Here is an 18,467-nt window from a genome sequence, read left to right on the forward strand (position 1 = left end):
CTCACTCACACTAATACAGACACAGACACACACTCGTTCTTACCATTGCCTGACAGATGTGCATGTACACATGCAAATGTGCTTTCTTTACTGCCCAGCAGCTCAGTAAGATTGTAGATTCACGATTCTCATACCATCTGTTACATTACCATACCCACTGTTTACATGACTATTATGTAGTTGAAATGTGGTCGCATTTGGTAAAAGCACCAGCTTAAGACTCAATTTAAAAAATCATCATTGGGCATCAGCCAATGAGGGCGCCTCTACTCCTTATCGGCTCCTGAGGTTATGTAGAAATACATTGACTCTTCCCTTGCTGCTGGTATCATTCACCCACCCTCTTCTCCTGCTGGGGCTGACTTCTTCTTTGTGGATAAGAAGGATAAGACGCTTCGTCCCTGCATTGACTATCGAGGCCTAAATAATATCACCATAAAGAACATCCCTCTTATCTCTTCTGCTTTTGAATTATTGCAAGGGGTATCTTCACTAAGCTGGATCTATGCAATGCTTATCATTTGGTTAGGATAAGGGAGGGGGATGAATGGAAGATGGCTTTCAATACTCCCAGTGGTCATTAAGAGTACCTAGTTATGTTGTTTGGACTCACTAATGCTCTGGCTGTTTTTCAGGCTCTGGTAAATGATGTTCACCGGGACATGTTGAATTTGTTTGTTTTTGTTTACCTGGATGATATCCTTATTTTTTCCCCTGACGAGGAGACCCATGTCCAGCATGTTCACCAGGTTCTTCAGCAACTGCTCGATCATCAGCTATTCGTCAAGGCGGGGTCTTTCCTGGGGTTCATCGTCTCTGAGGATTACATTAAAATGGACCCGGCTAAGGTTAGTGCTGTCGCTGAATGGCCCACTCCCACTAACCGGAAACTGGTGCAATGTTTTGGGGGTTTTGCACATTTTTACAGACGGTTATTAGGAATTGTAGCACCGTTGCCACCCCACTGCCCTCACCTCCTCCTCTGTCAGATTTCAGTGGTCTCCCCAGGCCGTGCAGGCCTTCCAAAGGTTAAGGGAGTGCCTCACCTCGGACACATCCTCACTCTTCCGGATCCCCGTGAGTAGTTTGTGGTGGAAGTGGATGCCTCACACAAAGGGAAAGACGCACAGTCACAAATAGAGCTTTTCTAACTAGACAAGACACAATTCAACACTTACATTTCACAGTATTGGGTCAATCCATAAAGAACTAACAAATTGATTAATCCACATAGCACCTCTCTCCATCACACAGTGTGAGTGTAAGAGCCAAATTCTAAGGAGACACGCTACAACAAGTCGCCATCCTACAGAGTTCAGTAAGGCAGCGGTGCATCAGAGAGGTCGAGTGTGAGACTGTCAGTGTGAACTCTGGGCCTGTTCAGACATGTAGATGTAGGGATATACAGGGAAACAAGTCCTATGTTCTATTTCTATAGTATAGTTTAAACTGTTTAGGAACACTGGCTTTTAGGGGGGGAGAATGGAAAAGCTGATACAGTACATGGCAATAATAGCACTCAAAACACATTTTAGGACATTTATCAAATTTTTATTAAGCCAGCCGGACTGGGCTAGTTAACTATTTACGTCTGAGCCTAATGTAAGGAAACCATGAGTGTAGAAGGGCTTCACAACTGCTCTGAGCCCTGTGTCCCACCTGCTGTCTCTCACAGTCTCTCGGCTCTCATTTCTCAGTTTTACTTATGTACAGGCGTATGTACACTATCATATATATCTGTGCCTCTGTTATCTTTTTAAACAGTTAGATTTTAGAAATTAGATTAAGTTTTGGCGATGAGTGTTTAATAGAGCACTTACGATTAATTATTATTTGACTTGTTTTGAGTGTTATATTATGATATTCATACAGTCATGGCCAGAAATATTGGCACCCCTGCACTTCTTTCAGATAATGCACCACTTCTCCCAGAAAATTGTTGCAATTACAAATGCTTTGGTATTCACATGTTTATTTGATAATCCGAAAAGGGGTATTATTAACAATAATAATAATGATAGTGTTATTGTTATTGTTGTTATTATGTTAGGAGGAACCTGGAGCAACAGGAGGAGGTCGAGACAAAACACATACTCTCAACCATCTGAAGGATCAAAGCTTCTTGTCTACATATGAAAGTTCAACCAATGTGTCTATCTGAGTTGAGAGAATGTTAACCAACAGCATAATACACTGTACAATTTGTATAATGATCTCTTGGTTTCATTTCGAGTCCAGTCAAATTGTATAAAATAGAGATTTCTATTTAGCAATTATTAGTTAGGCATGAATTCCCACAAGGGGGCAGACAGGCCCTGTTTAGATGCTGCTGTACCATAGCCTTCTACATGCTAAACTGACTTCTTTTATGGGTGTGAAAGAGGTAAAGAAATGGAATGGACTGGTCTGCCGCCGATAAGTGACTCGCACTGTTGTGCCTGTGAATGGTAAGATAACATGGAAGATCATTCAAAAAAGTAGTACATTCAAAATGTTACAAAAAATACAATATATCTGCCAAGCGTAGAACTTCTCTGTGATTTCCTGTGTAGCTACATTTATGCTGTTGCTGAGTGTTGCTGACAGCTAGCGATACAAAAAAACAGCAAGCCAGCAAAAGTGCCGAATATATATAATATTTAATGCCATTTAACATATCAATAATTATAAACAGTTGGGTGAAATTGTGACGGACAAAACTGAGAATTTGCAGCGGGCCAGTGGCGCAATGGATAACGCGTCTGACTACGGATCAGAAGATTCTAGGTTCGACTCCTGGCTGGCTCGTTCATTTTTCGCTCTTTCGTCGATGGCATTTGATTGGATATATTTAGTGAGGTATGAGCGATTCTGGAATGTGTATCAGTAGTATTGATTACGATACCCATTGAAACATACTGGTTGTGATCCAAATTACCATTAGAAGATCAATAAAAAGGAAACATGAATATTTTTTGTTTCTTTACAAAATGGGAATAATATGAATCTAGAGGACGTATCGATCATGTGGGATCGATACAGACACACGCCTATCCTTCTCTGTGTGTACTGCCAGCGAAGTGATGATGTTTGTGGCAGCACGAATTTGCATACAGTAAAATAAACTCAGATCACTGAAGGAAGAATCTTATTTTATTTCATAAACAGAAACAATGACATGATAGGAAAAAAATATCATTAACAAGAGAAAACCTTCCAATGGATTATACAAGAATATGCATTATTGTTCAAGTAGGAAATATGAAGAAATACTTAGGTAAAAGTGCTTGATATGAAAAAAAATGTAAGCTTCCAACATTATTTATAAAACCACAGGCCTATAGAATAAAATCACATTCATACAAAAGATACTTACAGGTTATAAAACAAATGCGTCATAATTGCAACAGTATGAATAAAGGTAAATAGAGTCACTTATGACAACACTGGTGTTGAATTGTGTCGTAAGGACCTTAAGTGTTAAAACTGGTTTCGGGCACAAGGTCCATCATCCTTTTGTCCTAGGGACATTTAGTGTTCAAACTGGATTTTTCCGCACATCTATGATTGTGTTGTTTGAGATCAGTGGTCCAGTGTTGAGGCTGGATCGGCGGGACTCCCTGCGGGACTTGGCCAGGGGCAGAGACGCCATCCCACCCCAGGGTCCCATGCTGGTCTGAACCACCCGGTTCACCGCCATCTCCCCAGCCGCCCGGAGCCGTAGTTCTTCCATGCCACAGGGGTCCTCTGTGGGGAGGGAGGAACGCCGCCATGTGGCCGGGAGAGGGGCGTTCACTAGCTCCCGCATCTCCTCCCTGGACCTGAGGGGTCTCTCTGGCTCCCCGGACCCCCTCCCACCGTGGATGTCCTCTGGACCCCGACTCAGCCTCTCCACACTGCCACTGCTGGCTGCTCTCCCCTCACAGACCACCACTGCAACACAGACAGACAGGGAACAGATAATCCTCACTCACACAAATACAGGCACAGTCAGACAGGGAACAGATAATCCTCACTCACACAAATACAGGCACAGTCAGACAGGGAACAGAGAATACTCACTCATACTAATACAGACACAGACACACACTCGTTCTTACCATTGCCTGACAGATGTGCATGTACACATGCAAATGTGCTTTCTTTACTGCCCAGCAGCTCAGTAAGATTGTCGATTCACGATTCTCATACCATCTGTTACATTACCATACCCACTGTTTACATGACTATTATGTAGTTGAAATGTGGTCGCATTCGGTAAAAGCGCCGGCTTAAGACTCAATTTAAAAAATCATCATTGGGCATCAGCCAAAATGAACTCTTGTGTGTCTTTACCTTTCCCCTGCTCCAGGGGTTGACCGACTCTGCCACACAGCTCCCTGAGCCTGTTGCTCAGTTCCTGGTTGGCAGCTTTGTAGTGGCTCAGCTCTTTGCTGAGGTTATGGATCAAGCCTTCGTACTGCCTCTGCCTCCCTGCCAGACCCTCGTCCATTTGCTCTGTGGGAAGGTAAACATCAGGGGGGGAAACACACAGTCAAGGGCGCAATGTGCTGTCGACAATGGGCCTGATGGGCTATCAAGCTGTGAGCGTGAGGGCTCAATTGGTTAAACTGATTGCAAACAAGACAAAAAAAGACAAAAAAAGAAGGTTGCGTCAGTGTTTCATTTCATTGTGTCAACTGAGGTGGAGCTATAGTAGCCAATGTGCCCAGGCCTTGGTTTAAAACAACTGAATATATATATATATATTTATATATATATATATATAATATATAACATATATATGCTACATTCAGTAGGGTGTGTTTGTGTTTGATCCACACCTCTACACTGCTGCAGTAGCAGCTGAACGCTCCTTTCATGTTCCTTCTGTTGCTGTGTGAGCCTGCGGTCCGTGTCCAGCTGTGTACGGTCCAGAGCGTTCTCCAGCCATTGCACCAGCTTCTCCTGCTCCTCCCCCCGCATCTCCAGCTCCCTCAGGGCGAGCTGCAGCTTCCTCTCCTCCTCACGCAGGGACACCACCTACACACACATACACACGCGCGCACACACACAGGAGCAAGGGTCACCTGTAGCATACGTTCTCAGGGACACCACGTAAACACACATACTGTGCATGCAACCATTTTTTACAATACATTTTTACAGGTTTGAATCATAATAAAGATTTGCTGTGCACGCACGCACGCATTCCACACACACACTTGCAGGCACACGCACAATGTGAGGCTGTTTTACGTGCAGACCACAGACTAAACAAGCAGTAGGAGGGGCTTACAGACCTTGTCAAAGTACTTGCAGAGCAGAGCACGGGTCTCTGAGGCGGACAGGTAGCTGAGCTTGGCCATGAGGTTCATCTCCCACTGTGAGAGCATGCTGGCGGAGGCGCGGAGCTGCCTCTGCCTCTGGGTGATGGCCTCGTTCTTGTACTCTATGGCAGCGTCCAGGGCTTCTATGGCCTCGTCCAGCTGGAACACAGTCCGTTCCTCCTGGAGAGGGGGGGGGGGGGGCAGACCAGAGAGAATCACAAGAGGGGTTGACATGGGAGTAAATCTACTCGCACACAAACATACACACAGGCGCAGGCGTCGTCGTAACGCTACGTCCAAAACACACCGCAAGCTACAGGTGTTTCACACAATCACTCATCATCACTGGTATCACTTCTAAACCTTCTCCTTCCCCATTCCCTTCTTTTTTGCCTACATGAACACGCCATGTCCCCCCTTGTCTCTGACCCCCCCAGACGATAGCAGAGGCTCTGACCTCAGATGAGAGCAGGCTGCCCTGCCGTAGTTTGTCATCCAGCTCCACCCTCTGCTTGAGCAGCGTGTCCTTCTCCTGCCGTAGGTTGTTGATCTCCTGGCGGATCTGCTGCGAGTCCTGGGCGCTGCTGCTGCGGAGCAGGCCGTTCCTCTCACTCAGCTCCCGCTCCAGTGATTCGATACGCCCTGACAACGTCACCAGGTCCTTGCTCAGGGCCTACAGGAGGGAGGGAGGGAGGGAGGGAGGGAGGGAGGGAGGGAGGGAGGGAGAGCGCACAGCATTACTACTGTCCTCTAACGTAACGTAAGGAAAGTGAACTTAACTGACCATCCTTTATTTCGGAATGCTTAAGCAGATTGTGGAGCCAGTATGAAATGAAATGAGCTCACCCGAAAGGTAGTCTTTCTGTTGGTATATTTTGTGTGTGTGTGTGTGTGTGTGTGTACCTGACTGGAGCGGAGTCTCTTGGTCTCCAGGCCGCTGCGCTCCAGCAGTAGAGCTTCTTTCTTGAACAGGATCTCCTCTCTCTTTGTGAGCTCTCCCTCCAGATCATCCAGGCCTCTCCTCTGCTCTAGAACTTTCTCCATCTCCTCATCCAGCCAGCGCTTCTGCTCTTCAATCTTCTGCTCACACGCACATATGCACACACACACACACACACACACACACACACAAAGGGAAAGACGCAGTCACAAATAGAGCTTTTCTAACCAAACAAGAAATAATTCAACACTTCCATTTCACAGTATTTTACAATCCATAAACAACTAACGGTTGAGATAAAAAAAAAAAAAAAATATATATGTTTCCGTCCTTCAAATGGATTGATAGACATCACACTTCTCTCCATCACACAGAGTGACTGTGAATGTAACAGCCTTATTCTCAGGAGACACGCTACAACAAGTCGCCATCCTACAGAGTTCAGTAAGGCAGCGGTGCATCAGAGAGGTCGAGTGTGAGACTGTCAGTGTGAGCTCTGGGCCTGTTCAGACATGTAGATGTAGGGATATACAGGGAAACAAGTCCTATGGTTCTATTTCTATAGTATAGTTTAAACTGTTTAGGAACACTGGCTTTAGGGGGGGAGAATGGAAAAGCTGATACAGTACTTGGCAATAATAGCACTCAAAACATTTTAGGACATTTATCACATTTTTATTAAGCCAGCCGGTCTGGGCTAGTTAACTATTTACGTCTGAGCCTAATGCAAGGAAGCCATGATTAAACGGTGGAGAACGGCTTCATAACGGCTCTCTGAGCCCCCTGTCCCACCTGCTGCTCCTCCAGGGAGATGACGGAGCCGTTGCTCCCGCTGCGTCTCTGTTTCTGGATGGCAGCGATCTCCTCCGTCTTTATCTTCAGGATCTTCTGCTGCTGCTCGTTCTTGATCTCCAGTTCCTGCGGGAGGGACGGGAAGGAGGGATGGAAAGACTTTAGTACAAACCGCTGTGGAAAGATAGGAGGCATCAGCTTATCATATTCTGCTGGCAACAATTTCGATTTGAATGCCAAGTCCGCCCGCAGATGTTATTTACACTAACTTTCATCGTTTTCAATGGTTGTCACATGACAGTTGGAAAAAGATCTTTCCATTTTAGAGTATTGTCAGCCACCTGTTCAAAACAATGGAAGTGGCATTTTCTCTGCAGCGAGACAATGATCTGAGAGTTGTTGCGTGACAATTGTATTCCAATTGTGAGTCATCATGTAGCTTCGGTTTAAAGAGGAACTGAAACAAAGTTTCCTTTTCCTGTTTAAAACGGTCTATGTAGCATCTGTGGTCGTCATATATTGACTTCTAGCCCCAGAATTGACTAAAAAGTTTAAAAACAATAACTTTCGACATAAACCCAGTATTTTCATGTTCAGTCTAAATCGAGTCAGTCTGGGAACAGACCAGAGTTGTGACGCCTCTCCTTTCCCTGACATATTTGAAGATTGGGCTTTGGATGGTACATTTGGAAACAAATCTCATTCTCAGCTCCATTTTTTTTAAATCAGCCAGTGCAGTCCCTCTTCAAGACCACCAGGGGAGTATGTGGTGTTCTACTGCTCTGCACCTTGACCCTGTGTGTGCGTCGCTGCATTTCTGTCTCCAGGCGGCGTTTCTGCTTGCTCTCCTGGCGGAGGCGCCTCTGCAGCTGCTCCTGCTGCTGCCGCATGTTCTGCACGTTGCGCTCCAGCTCCGACACCCGCCGCTCGCTCTGGGTCGACATGGACGCCAGCCGCGCAGTGTCCCTCTGGCGCTGGCTTAGAACCTAACACACACACACGCACGCACGCACACACACACACACACACAGACACACACACACACACACACCATACTATTCACATTAGACAGCCTTCAGTCAAACCATCCTAAATCAAATAAAATGTATTTATTTGGGTCTGGGTCTGTATGTGTTCTGTCCATACAGATGCTCTCCTGCCGGTGTGTGTGTGTGTGTGTGTGTGTGTGTGTGTGTGTGTATGTGCGTGGTTCTAGCCTATGGGTGTAATATATCGGCGTAGGAGTCAGACCTGCACTTTGCTCTGAGCGGCGGCTATCTTCCGGCGGCACTCCTGTGCCCGGGTCCGGTCTGTGGCGCTGGCCTCCTGCTTCTCCAGGTCCTGCAGCTGTCTCTGGGCCTCCTGGACCTCCTGCCGGGCCTGCTCAGCCTGCCCCTCCAAAGCCGAGATCTTACGGCTGTACTGCTTGTTCAGAGCCTGGGCGTCCTTGCCTAGAGCAGCACACACACAACAAAACAACAGCATCAAAACGATGGTCCGTTTCATATTGACGAGTGTGTTACATTGTTCATAGAATCAGAATCAGAATTCTTTTATTTGGCCAAGTATATTTGCACAGACAGGAAATTGACTTGGTGAGGTTGGTGCATGGGACATGAAAAACAATAGCAAATATTGACAAGAAATTTACAAAATAGCAAAATATTAACAAAATAGCAATAACAAATGTATATAAAACAATACATTTTGTAGGCTGTGCAAGGCTAAGTGGCAATGAGGCTAGAGGCTGTGAAATGGGTATGGGTAAAAAATGGGTAAACTATAAATTAGAATAATTTGAAATAATTATAAATTACACTGTCAGTGCATTGTGTGTGTGTGTGTGTGTGTGTGTGTGTGTGTGTGTGTGTGTGTGTGTGTGTGTGTGTGTGTGTGTTAGACAGGGTGGGGATGTCCCAGAGTCAGTGAGAGGCAGGGAGCTTGTTTGTGAACCTCACTGCCATGGGGAAGAAACTGTTCAGGTGGTGCAAGGTTTTGGTCTTGATTGACCGGAACCTTTTGCCGGATGGAAGTCAATGGAAGAGGTGGTAACCAGGATGGGAAGGATCAGCTATGATCTTTCCTGCTCTCTTACTGGTCCTGGAGTGGAACAGGTCCAGGAGAGATGGCAGGTTGCAGCCGATGACCTTCTCGGCTGACCGAATGGTCCGCTGCAGTCTGCCTTTGTCCTTGGCAGTGGAGGCAGCGAACCAGATGAGCTGAGGATAGACTCAATGATGGCCGGGTAGAACTTGACCATCACTTTCTGCGGCATGTTGAATTTCCTTAGCTGCCGCAGGAAGAACATCCTCTGCTGGGCCTTCTTGATGGTGGAGGTGATGTTCTCCGCCCACCTGAGGTCTTGTGAAATTATTGTCCCCAGGAATCTGAATGACTCCACAGTGTTAACTGGACCTGTTGGCTCTGTAGGCAAACTGCAGTGGGTCGAGGAGGGGGTTGGTGATGGCCTTGAGGCGGGTGAGCACAAGGCTCTCAAAGGTCTTCATTACCACAGAGATCAGGGCGACTGGTCTGTAGTCATTAAGGCCTGTGATCCTCTGCTTTTTTGGAACTGGGATGATGGTGGATGTTTTGAAGCAGGCAGGTACCATGCATTCGACCAGTGAGGTGTTAAAGATCTGTCCGTAAACACTGGAGACAGCTGGTCTGCACAGTGCTTCAGTGTGGAGGAGGAGACAGTGTCTAGTCCAGCTGCCTTGCGGGGGTTCTGACTCTTGAACAGTTTGTTGACGTCTCTCTCCTGGATGGAGAGAGGTGTGATGGGGGGGAGAGGGCTGTCTGAGTCCATTGTGTGTGAGGGGGGGGGGTGTCTCTGTCCAGGCTGGTAAGAAGAGGTGTGATAGCTGTGGAGGGGGGTTGGTTGTGTGGGTCAGAGTCAGGACTGTTCCATTGTCTGACGAATCTACAGTAGAAGTTTGCAAGTCTGAGGTCATCCATAGAGTGGGGGGATTTGGTTTTGCAGTCTGTGATCTCTTGAAGGCCTTTCCAGACTGACGAGGAGTCGTTGGCTGCAAATTGTTGTTCCAGCTTCTTTGAGTACTGTCGTCTGGTCTCCTTAATCTCCTTGCCAAACATGTACTTAGCCAGTCTAAACCTTTCCTTGTCTCCACTCCTGAAAGCCCTCTCCTTCTCCAAACGAAGCTGTTTGAGTCTTGCTGTGAACCAGGGCTTGTCATTGTTGTAACTCATACATCTGTCCTCACAGAAGCTGATGTATGACATGATGTACGACTCTGTGTATTCGTCCAGGCTGTTGGAAGCAGTCTTAAAAATGTCCCAGTCTGTGGTATCTAGGCAGTCACGCAGCTCCTCCACTTTTAGTTTCTGCCTGTATGCCGGGGTCAGATGAATAAGAGCGTGGTCAGATAGTCCCAGAGCCGCGCGGGGAACAGCGTGATAAGCTCTGCTGATGGTGCTGTAACAATGATCCAAAATCTTCTCCTCCCTGGTCAGGCATTTGATTAACTGTTTATATTTAGGGAGTTTGTGAGTTAAGTTGCCCTTGTTAAAGTCCCCAAGGACAATAACTGGGGAATATGTGTTCTCTCTCCTTCTCTCCACTCCTAATATTTGGTCGGCGAGTTGACATTGAGCCACTTTCACATCAGCTTGCGGAGGGATGTAAACGGCAGCCAAAAAAAAAAAAGAAGTGAATTCACGTGGAGAGTAAAACGGTCTGCAGGTGATGAAAAATGATTCCAGGTCAGGAGAACAAGTTTGCAAAATCACTTTCACGTTGTCGCACCAGTGTTGATTTATATAGAAACAGATCCCTCCACCTTTCGTTTTGCATGAAAGTATTGGGTCGCAATCTGCACGTAACAGCTGGAAGCCGGTGTAGATTCAATCAGCCATGATTCCGTGAAACACAAAACAGAAGACAGAGTCTATTTGTCCTGATAAGAAGATGCAATTTGTCCATTTTGTTGCACAGTGAGCGGACATTTGAGAGGAGTATTCCCGGTAGAGGCGAGCGTAATCCTCTCTCCCTGAAGCGCACCAGAGCCCCGGAACGCTTACCTCTCTGTCTCCGCCTCACTGCTTGGCGAAGGCCAGAGCAACTTTGACAAGAATGTCCAGTAAATCCACAGATGAGGCAAGAAAGTTGGGACATAAATCAGATGGTGTTGAGTCCCTGATGTTAAGTATCTCCTCCCTCCATTCCTCACAATTAACGGAATTAAAGACTAAAAACAAACAAAGAAGTGTGCACCAACACACCGTGGCAGCCGTAGGAGGCGCCATCTTAATTCAGAGGGTAGGATGTTTAGGGGATGTTTGCAGAAAGATGTGTACACAGAGAAATAGCATTATATTTGTGTGTGTGCGTGTGTGTACCTGTCTTGACCAGCTCTTTGATGAGCTCCTCTTTCATGCGGATGGTGACAGACAGCTCCCTGATCTTCTGCTGGGCCTGGAGCAGCCCCCACTCTGACCCCCCCTCAGCCCCCAGCCCCCGCAGCACCAAGCTCTCCCCTACACTGGAGTTGGCTGCAAAGAGAGAGAGAAACACACACACGTGCGCAAACACACACAAACATGTTACAATAGGATTTCATATTGTATTCACAATATGAATGAATGTCAGATTCTACTTAAACAAACGTTTTAGAATGGTGTATTGTGGGTAAGTGAGTTCACAGTGGTTCACGATGGCTGCCTCTCTAGGCTAGCTCTGCTGTGGGACTCACATGGTCGTCTGTTGCAGTGGGACGTGGAGAGCTGCTCAGAGGAAGGCAGCAGAGACATCAGGCCCCTCCCTCCAGCTGCTGGGCCACCTATCAGCATGTCCCTCCTTGTCCAGGTCAGATTCATCTGTCTGAGAGACGCATGACATGACCTATGAAAACGTTCACCTGCTACTGTATTTGAATTTAGGCACAAGTGTCTTCCTCAATACAATACACATTGTTTTTGAATAAGAGGCGTCATATTTGTTACATACTTGCGTCTGTTCTGGCCCAAGTTGTTGAGGGAGTCCTCATCCTCCTCCTCCTCTTCTGAATCTTTCACCTCTCCTCCCCTTCCCGAGCCCTCGTGGTCAAAAGAGGGGTGACCGTACTGGACCTGGTCACTAAATAGTCCGCTGTCTACATAGTCCACTTGACCAGCCTAGCACCAACAAAGACACACACACACAGTTGTTGAGCCACACAACACTTCTTAATAAGTACCAATTAAAACACAACTGTACGGTGCAGTTAGAATGGGGTTTTTGTGGTTTGCGGTAGTCGTGGGTTACCTGTCTGTTGGGGGATCCGTTGTGGCCATGGTATGTGGAGCCCAGGGGGGCGGTGTGAGGGCGTGGTCTCAGGTTCAGGCCCAGCCCCAGAGCTCCTGACCCAGAGATCATACACTGCAGCTCTGCTATCACGTCCTGCTGCTCCTGCAGCTTATCACTCTGAGGGAGGAGGAGGAGAGGGGAGGGGGAAGGGGGGGGGGGGGGACTGGTAGTCAGTAACACATAGCAACTTCACACCCAACATTTTCACTGGACCTTTGAGTTAAAGGCAGTAGAGTTTGAATGTTTGGGCGTTTCGAGTGAAAGCGGTAAAACAATGAAAACTATTCCTGCCGTAATTATTTCATGATAGAATACTATATGTGCATCATTTGCAATGCTGTCCCTGTGGATGGACATGCACAAATCAACACAGAAATGAAATGAACAAGTGAAGAATTGACCTGACTGACCTGCAGCTTGTACTGCTCCATGGCGTCCTCCAGAGCAGCCAGGAAGTCAGTGTTCTCCGTCTCCAGTCGCTGGACCTGGGCCTGCAGCCGGGCCGCGTTCTCCTCCTTCTCAATGCCCCACTCCTCTCCCACACTCTCCACCTCCTACAGGGGTGGACAGGGTCAGAGAGTACACCATACATACTTAAGTATATGCTCTCACAGGGTACATCACAGGTGCTCAGTAATGCTTCTTTCAAGGATAAGGCCGTTTTTCGAAAGGGCTTGTTGGAAATTAAAAGGGAGGTTTCAGGAATATGAATGTATCAAATAATTGTGTTTATAATGGGTTCTACATGGCTTGAGGAGAAGAGAGAGAGGGGGGGGGGGTTGTAGGGGTGTTTGACCTGGTTTTTCACGGCAGCTCTCCCTCTCCTCAGTGCAGCCGTGTCCTCGGTGGAGCTGCTCTCGATGCCGCTGTCTGGCCCCGAGGCGGTGGTCAGGCCGCTCCTCTCCTCCTCCACCGCACACAGCCACTCCTTCACCCGCAGGCTCTGCTCGGCGCTCAGAGCCCCCTCCCCCTGCAGCTCACGCAACAACCTGGAGTGGGGGGGGGGGTCAGACACAAACACAGTCAGACCTTAGTCCAGAAATCATGAGCAAAATACACACACACAAATCAAAACACATGAAAGAGCCCTTGCAATAGACTTTGTTTGTATGAATACAAGATACATTAATCCACCGCTTAAAGAGATCAAACCCTGTGTGCTAGAAATATTCCTGTATTTTATCTTGAATGAATTAATACAAAAACGTATTTTTTTATTAGGTACACCTGTTCAACTGCTTGTTAATGCAAATATCTAACCAGCCAATCACATGGCAGCAACTCAATGCATTTAGGCATGTAGACATGGTCAAGACGACCTGCTGAAGTTCAAACCGAGCATCAGAATGGGGAAGAAAGGTGATTTAAGTGACTTTGAATGTGGCATGGTTGTTGGTGCCAGACGGGCTGGTCTGAGTATTTCAGAAACTGCTGATCTACTGGGACTTTCACGCACAACCGTCTCTAGGGTTTACAGAGAATGGTCAGAAAAAGAGAAAATATCCAGTGAGCGGCAGTTCTCTGGGCGAAAATGCCTTGTTGATGCCAGAGGTCAGAGGAGAATGGCCAGACTGGTTCGAGATGATAGAAAGGCAACAGTAACTCAAATAACCACTTGTTACAACCAAGGTATGCAGAAGACCATCTCTGAACACACAACACGTCGAACCTTGAAGCAGATGGGCTACAGCAGCAGAAGACCACACCAGGTGCCACTCCTGTCAGCTAAGAACAGGAAACTGAGGCTACAATTCGCACGGGCTCACCAAAATTGGACAATAGAGGATTGGAAAAATGTTGTCTGGTCTGATGAGTCTCGATTTCAGATGGTAGGGTCAGAATTTGGCGTAAACAACATGAAAGCATGGATCCATCCTGCCTTGCATCAATGGTTCAGGCTGGTAGTGGTGGTGTAATGGTGTGGGGGATATTTTCTTGACACACTTTGGGCCCCTTAGTACCAATTGAGCATCGTTTAAACGCCACAGCCTACCTGAGTATTGTTGCTGACCATGTCCATCCCTTTATGACCACAGTGTACCCATCTTCTGATGGCTACTTTCAGCAGGATAACGCAGGATGTCACAAAGCTCACATCATCTCAAATTGGTTTCTTGAACATGACAATGAATTCACTGTACTCCAATGGCCTCCACAGTCACCAGATCTCAATCCAATAGAGCATATTTGGGATGTGGTGGAACAGGAGATTCGCATCATGGATGTGAAGCCGACAAATCTGCAGCAACTGCGTGATGCTATCATGTCAATATGGACCAAAATCTCTGAGGAATGTTTCTAGAACCTTGTTGAATCTATGCCACAAAGAATTAAGGCAGTTCTGAAGGCAAAGGTGTACCTAATAAAGTGAATGTATGTGTGTATGCAGTGTTCTCACCTGTATGCAGTGTCAGTGCATGTCCTGTAGTGGGCGCTCTGGGCCTGCAGTCTGCTGATCTCTCCCTCTCCCGGCCGAAGTCGTCTCTCTGGGTCGGAGCGAGCGATGATGCGGGTCTCCGAGCGTTGCCGATTTTCCAGGGCCCGCCGGAGAGCCCGGATTTGCTGCTCCAGCCCTTCCACGCGGTCTGGCTCGCCCCTGCAGTTCACCGTAGCTCGGTTCTGAATGTTCCGGGCCCGTTTGGCGTAATTCAGCGTGTTCAGGCTTTCGTCAAAGTCGGAGGAGGACGGGCTGATGCAGGCGATCATTAGCGTTTTGGCGTTTCCTCCAAGAGAGTCTTTCAAGATCCTACATGCAGAAAATGAACGTCAACATTAGCCTTTCCTCCACTGCGTTGTAAACTTGCTTTCTGATCATGTCTAACAGAATTAAATATGCCCACACATTATGTAACAAACCTTCAAATCAAAAATATTCAATTTCAAATATCGTCTGAAGGGGATGATTTTTTTTGTTCCTGTGGTATGATCTATGCCTGTGTACCTGGTGATTTTGGAGTCTCTGTATGGTATGTGGGTGCCTCTCCTCTTGGGGTCTCCCAGCGCCCCTATAACATTCCCCAGGGCCAGCAGGCCACTGTTGATCTGGATGCTCTCCTTCAGCCTCTCCCCGGTGTTTCCTGTACGGAGAATGCGCTCCGACCCCGCCAGGTCCACAAAGTGGAACTTGGAGGAGAGGACGTGTGGTTCTGAGCCTGTGGACCCCCCATGGGCCCGCGAGCCTCCGCGGCGCTGGTCCATATGAACGCTGAAGATGGTGTGTGAGCGGCTGGAGTGGGGGTTCATCTGAGTAGCTCCTGTGTGTCTTGCTGTGTTGCCAGACTCCAGGAGACTCAACACCTCATCCAGCCCCTCCACCTCACACTCCTTCACCCCGCACAGCACTGCGGAGGAACACACACACACACCAAAATAAATGAATAAAAGATATCGTACCCAAAAGCACAAATGACTCACAAAAATAACCACACATTTGAGGGTTGTCCATACCAATGTTGCCTTTGTCATCCTCCCTGATGTGGATGTCCTTGCTGGCCGTCTCCACCTCCAGTAAGTCCCTGAAGTCCTCCTTGTAGACCTCCAGATAGGAGACTTTGACAGAGAAGTCAGTGAGGTCATTCTCATCCAGCAGCTTGAAGACCTCAGCCACAGCCCTGGGGATGACGCCCTGTTCCTCATCCCTGAAGGAAGCTACACACACACACACACACACACACACACACACACACACACACACACACACACACACACACACACACACACACACACACACACACACACATACATACACACACACACACACACACACGGTTTATGACATCATCACATACATCTAGCTGTTTACATTGAAGGCACACACTTCTAATACACACACAGCTCTGCACAGAGTTGATATGATACACATGCACAGACATACATGTACACACATGCAAATACAGGCGTGCACATACGTACACACACACGTATACACACACTCTGTGTTAATAACCATAACCCACATAGCTCTGCCACCTCACTCACAATGAGCTCAGATGGCAAGCCTGTCTGGTATGGACTGTTCCCTCAGGCAACGGCAGCTGCATTGTAGGAAGTGCAGTTGGCTTCCACTACGGGTGTGAACTCTCTGCCTTTCCCTCAGCATAGAAATACAGATATTTGCAGACGTGAATCTAGGCTCCACCACAAGCTACGGCAATAATCTTTCAAATGGCCAGACCAAAGGAGGATAGAAATGGGAATAAACTCACAAATGTTGGCCTCTCCAATAGTGTATGTCTTGCCAGAGCCTGTCTGTCCATAGGCAAAGACTGTAGAATTGAAGCCCTGGAAGAACGCGTCTATGAGAGGCTGGACACAGACTGTGTACACCTCCTCCTGACAGCTGGTCTCTTCGAACAGAAAATCACAGAGGAAGTGTCGGTCGTGGCCCAGGGTGACCCTTCGCTGCTCCGGGTCAGCGGTGATGCAGCTCTCGTGGCTATGCAGCAGCTCTTTGGGCAGCAGAGGGCGTACTCGAACAGCTACCTGCACCGCCGTGTCCTCCGCCCTGCCCTGACCACCAGGCACTTTGGGAGACATGGCTGGGCTAGTAGTTAGCAGTCCAGCGCTCTCTTCTTGGTCTGATGTGAACAACCAGTCATCTTAGGGCCACTAGACAGGACAGACGTATCACCAACAGTAGTATACAAAGACAAATTAGGGTGGAGGATAAAATAAGTCAGAATGAATTAATGAGATTGCAGATCAAAGTTGAAAAGACTGATGTGCACAAAGGAAATGCAATGCAATGCAAAAAGGGAAGCATAAACATAATTCTGATATGACAATAATGTTGGCATGTGGCAATGTGATAGCAGCATATTACAGTTAAAATATTTCTGCTGTTGTTATTATTCTGGAGAAGTGTAGATAAGAGTAAATAATGCATTAATAACATTGTTATAAAAAGATCATAACATGTTGAATGTGTTTGAGCAGGATCATAATGTTAGACTAAATTGAAAGTAGCCAGCTGGCTGGAAAGTTAAGGAAAGTTAAGCTAGATACAGAAAACATTGGCTAGCTAGACCAAAACTTTAATTTGTAGCTAACCACCAACAGGCTAATGGGCTAGATTACTAATCTATTACTAATCGGATTATCTTGTTCGCCATCTCGCTGTTATTAACAACTAAGTAACGTCAGATACCTAACATGACTTTTAAACCTAGCTAGCTAGCAAATGTAGTTTATGAGGACAAAAATATAACTTTCGTTGGGTATATGGCAGTTAGCCACCTTGGTAGCAAGCTAGATGCATCTTCAAACAAGAAAACAAGAAGACAAGTATGCTAGGCTAACTAGTGGTATTCGCTGGCAGGCAGGGCCAGGAGGAGGCAAGCAGTAATTTAGCTAAATAGTTTTAGCTACCTAGCTGAATGCTAACTCCCACTATCTGCTCTTCTAAAGTGTTATCGTTTCACAGAAGCTACCCTCTTAGTTGTATAGATGCACAAAGCATGCAAAACGTATAAGTAAACTTGCGATGCATGGCTAAGCAACATGTTTGTGCAATTTACTTACTTGATAAAGTTGCAAAAAATCCTCACCAAAGGCAATCATCCACATTTTGGGAGTCGGAGGGGCTCAATGCGTTGGGATGCAGTGATGTCATCAGACTTTGTCAGTGCCCCCAAAATGATGGGCCATAATGATTCCGTCTGTGGTGTCAAAACCTGTACAGCCTAATGTGAATCAATCAGAAATGGCACTAGATCTAATTCTCTATGATGATTTTGGCTCTTTTACATGAATAGATCATTATGAGGAATCCTGTGTTAGGCAATTTATCCTGAATAACATGTTAAGATGCCGATTGAAATCATGTGGACATTGCAATAATGGTTTGTGATTATCTGTTTGTTCAGATTTACTAGATTTTGTTTATGTGTTTATTCCACATGTTCCATTGTGTCATTGTATTCTGTAAACAGAGACTGCAGAAGTGTACAAAATAACTAGGCTAAATATTAACGATTACAGTTTGCAAATGAATAAAGGTACATGAAAAAAACAAATAAATAATACTGCATACATTATTGTGTAATTGTCTGTTATGTTAGGTGTATGTGTTCCAGTTCCATGTCTGCTCATTAGGAGGTAGATTTTGAGACGAGAAGAGAAGCCCAGTATTGCTGAGCTTGAC

General features: G+C 46.6%; 1 protein-coding gene across 1 annotated transcript; it reads right to left on the bottom strand.

Annotated features, from left to right (window-relative positions):
* Nucleotides 1-3,125: 3,125 nt before the first annotated feature.
* kif7 (kinesin family member 7) lies at nt 3,126-17,905 on the bottom strand. The gene is made up of 20 exons (XM_083691144.1): nt 17,846-17,905; nt 16,531-16,933; nt 15,773-15,973; nt 15,267-15,666; nt 14,724-15,071; nt 13,122-13,314; nt 12,736-12,879; nt 12,284-12,442; nt 11,987-12,153; nt 11,733-11,860; nt 11,380-11,532; nt 8,272-8,471; nt 7,809-8,006; nt 7,021-7,146; nt 6,192-6,368; nt 5,746-5,961; nt 5,262-5,468; nt 4,803-5,001; nt 4,315-4,476; nt 3,126-3,912 (listed from the first exon to the last, which is right to left on the bottom strand). The coding sequence occupies exons 2-20, from the start codon at nt 16,859-16,861 to the stop codon at nt 3,518-3,520; spliced, it is 4,104 nt and encodes a 1,367-aa protein (XP_083547270.1). The 5' UTR covers nt 16,862-16,933; nt 17,846-17,905; the 3' UTR covers nt 3,126-3,517.
* Nucleotides 17,906-18,467: the final 562 nt, after the last annotated feature.

This window comes from Argentina silus (genome assembly GCF_951799395.1).
Source record: "Argentina silus genome assembly, chromosome: 19".
Taxonomy (NCBI): Eukaryota; Metazoa; Chordata; class Actinopteri; order Argentiniformes; family Argentinidae; genus Argentina; species Argentina silus.

What these genes read in the sequence shown, in the direction of transcription:
- kif7 (XM_083691144.1), bottom strand. Translation starts at nt 16,861, where the DNA reads ATGTCTCCCAAAGTGCCTGGTGGTCAGGGCAGGGCGGAGGACACGGCG. An exon ending in CAAAGAGCTGGTCAAGACAG is followed by an intron (nt 8,472 to 11,379) that starts GTACACACACGC and finishes GTGCTGCTCTAG; the next exon opens with GCAAGGACGCCCAGGCTCTG. An exon ending in CCGCTCAGAGCAAAGTGCAG is followed by an intron (nt 8,007 to 8,271) that starts GTCTGACTCCTA and finishes TGTGTGTGTTAG; the next exon opens with GTTCTAAGCCAGCGCCAGAG.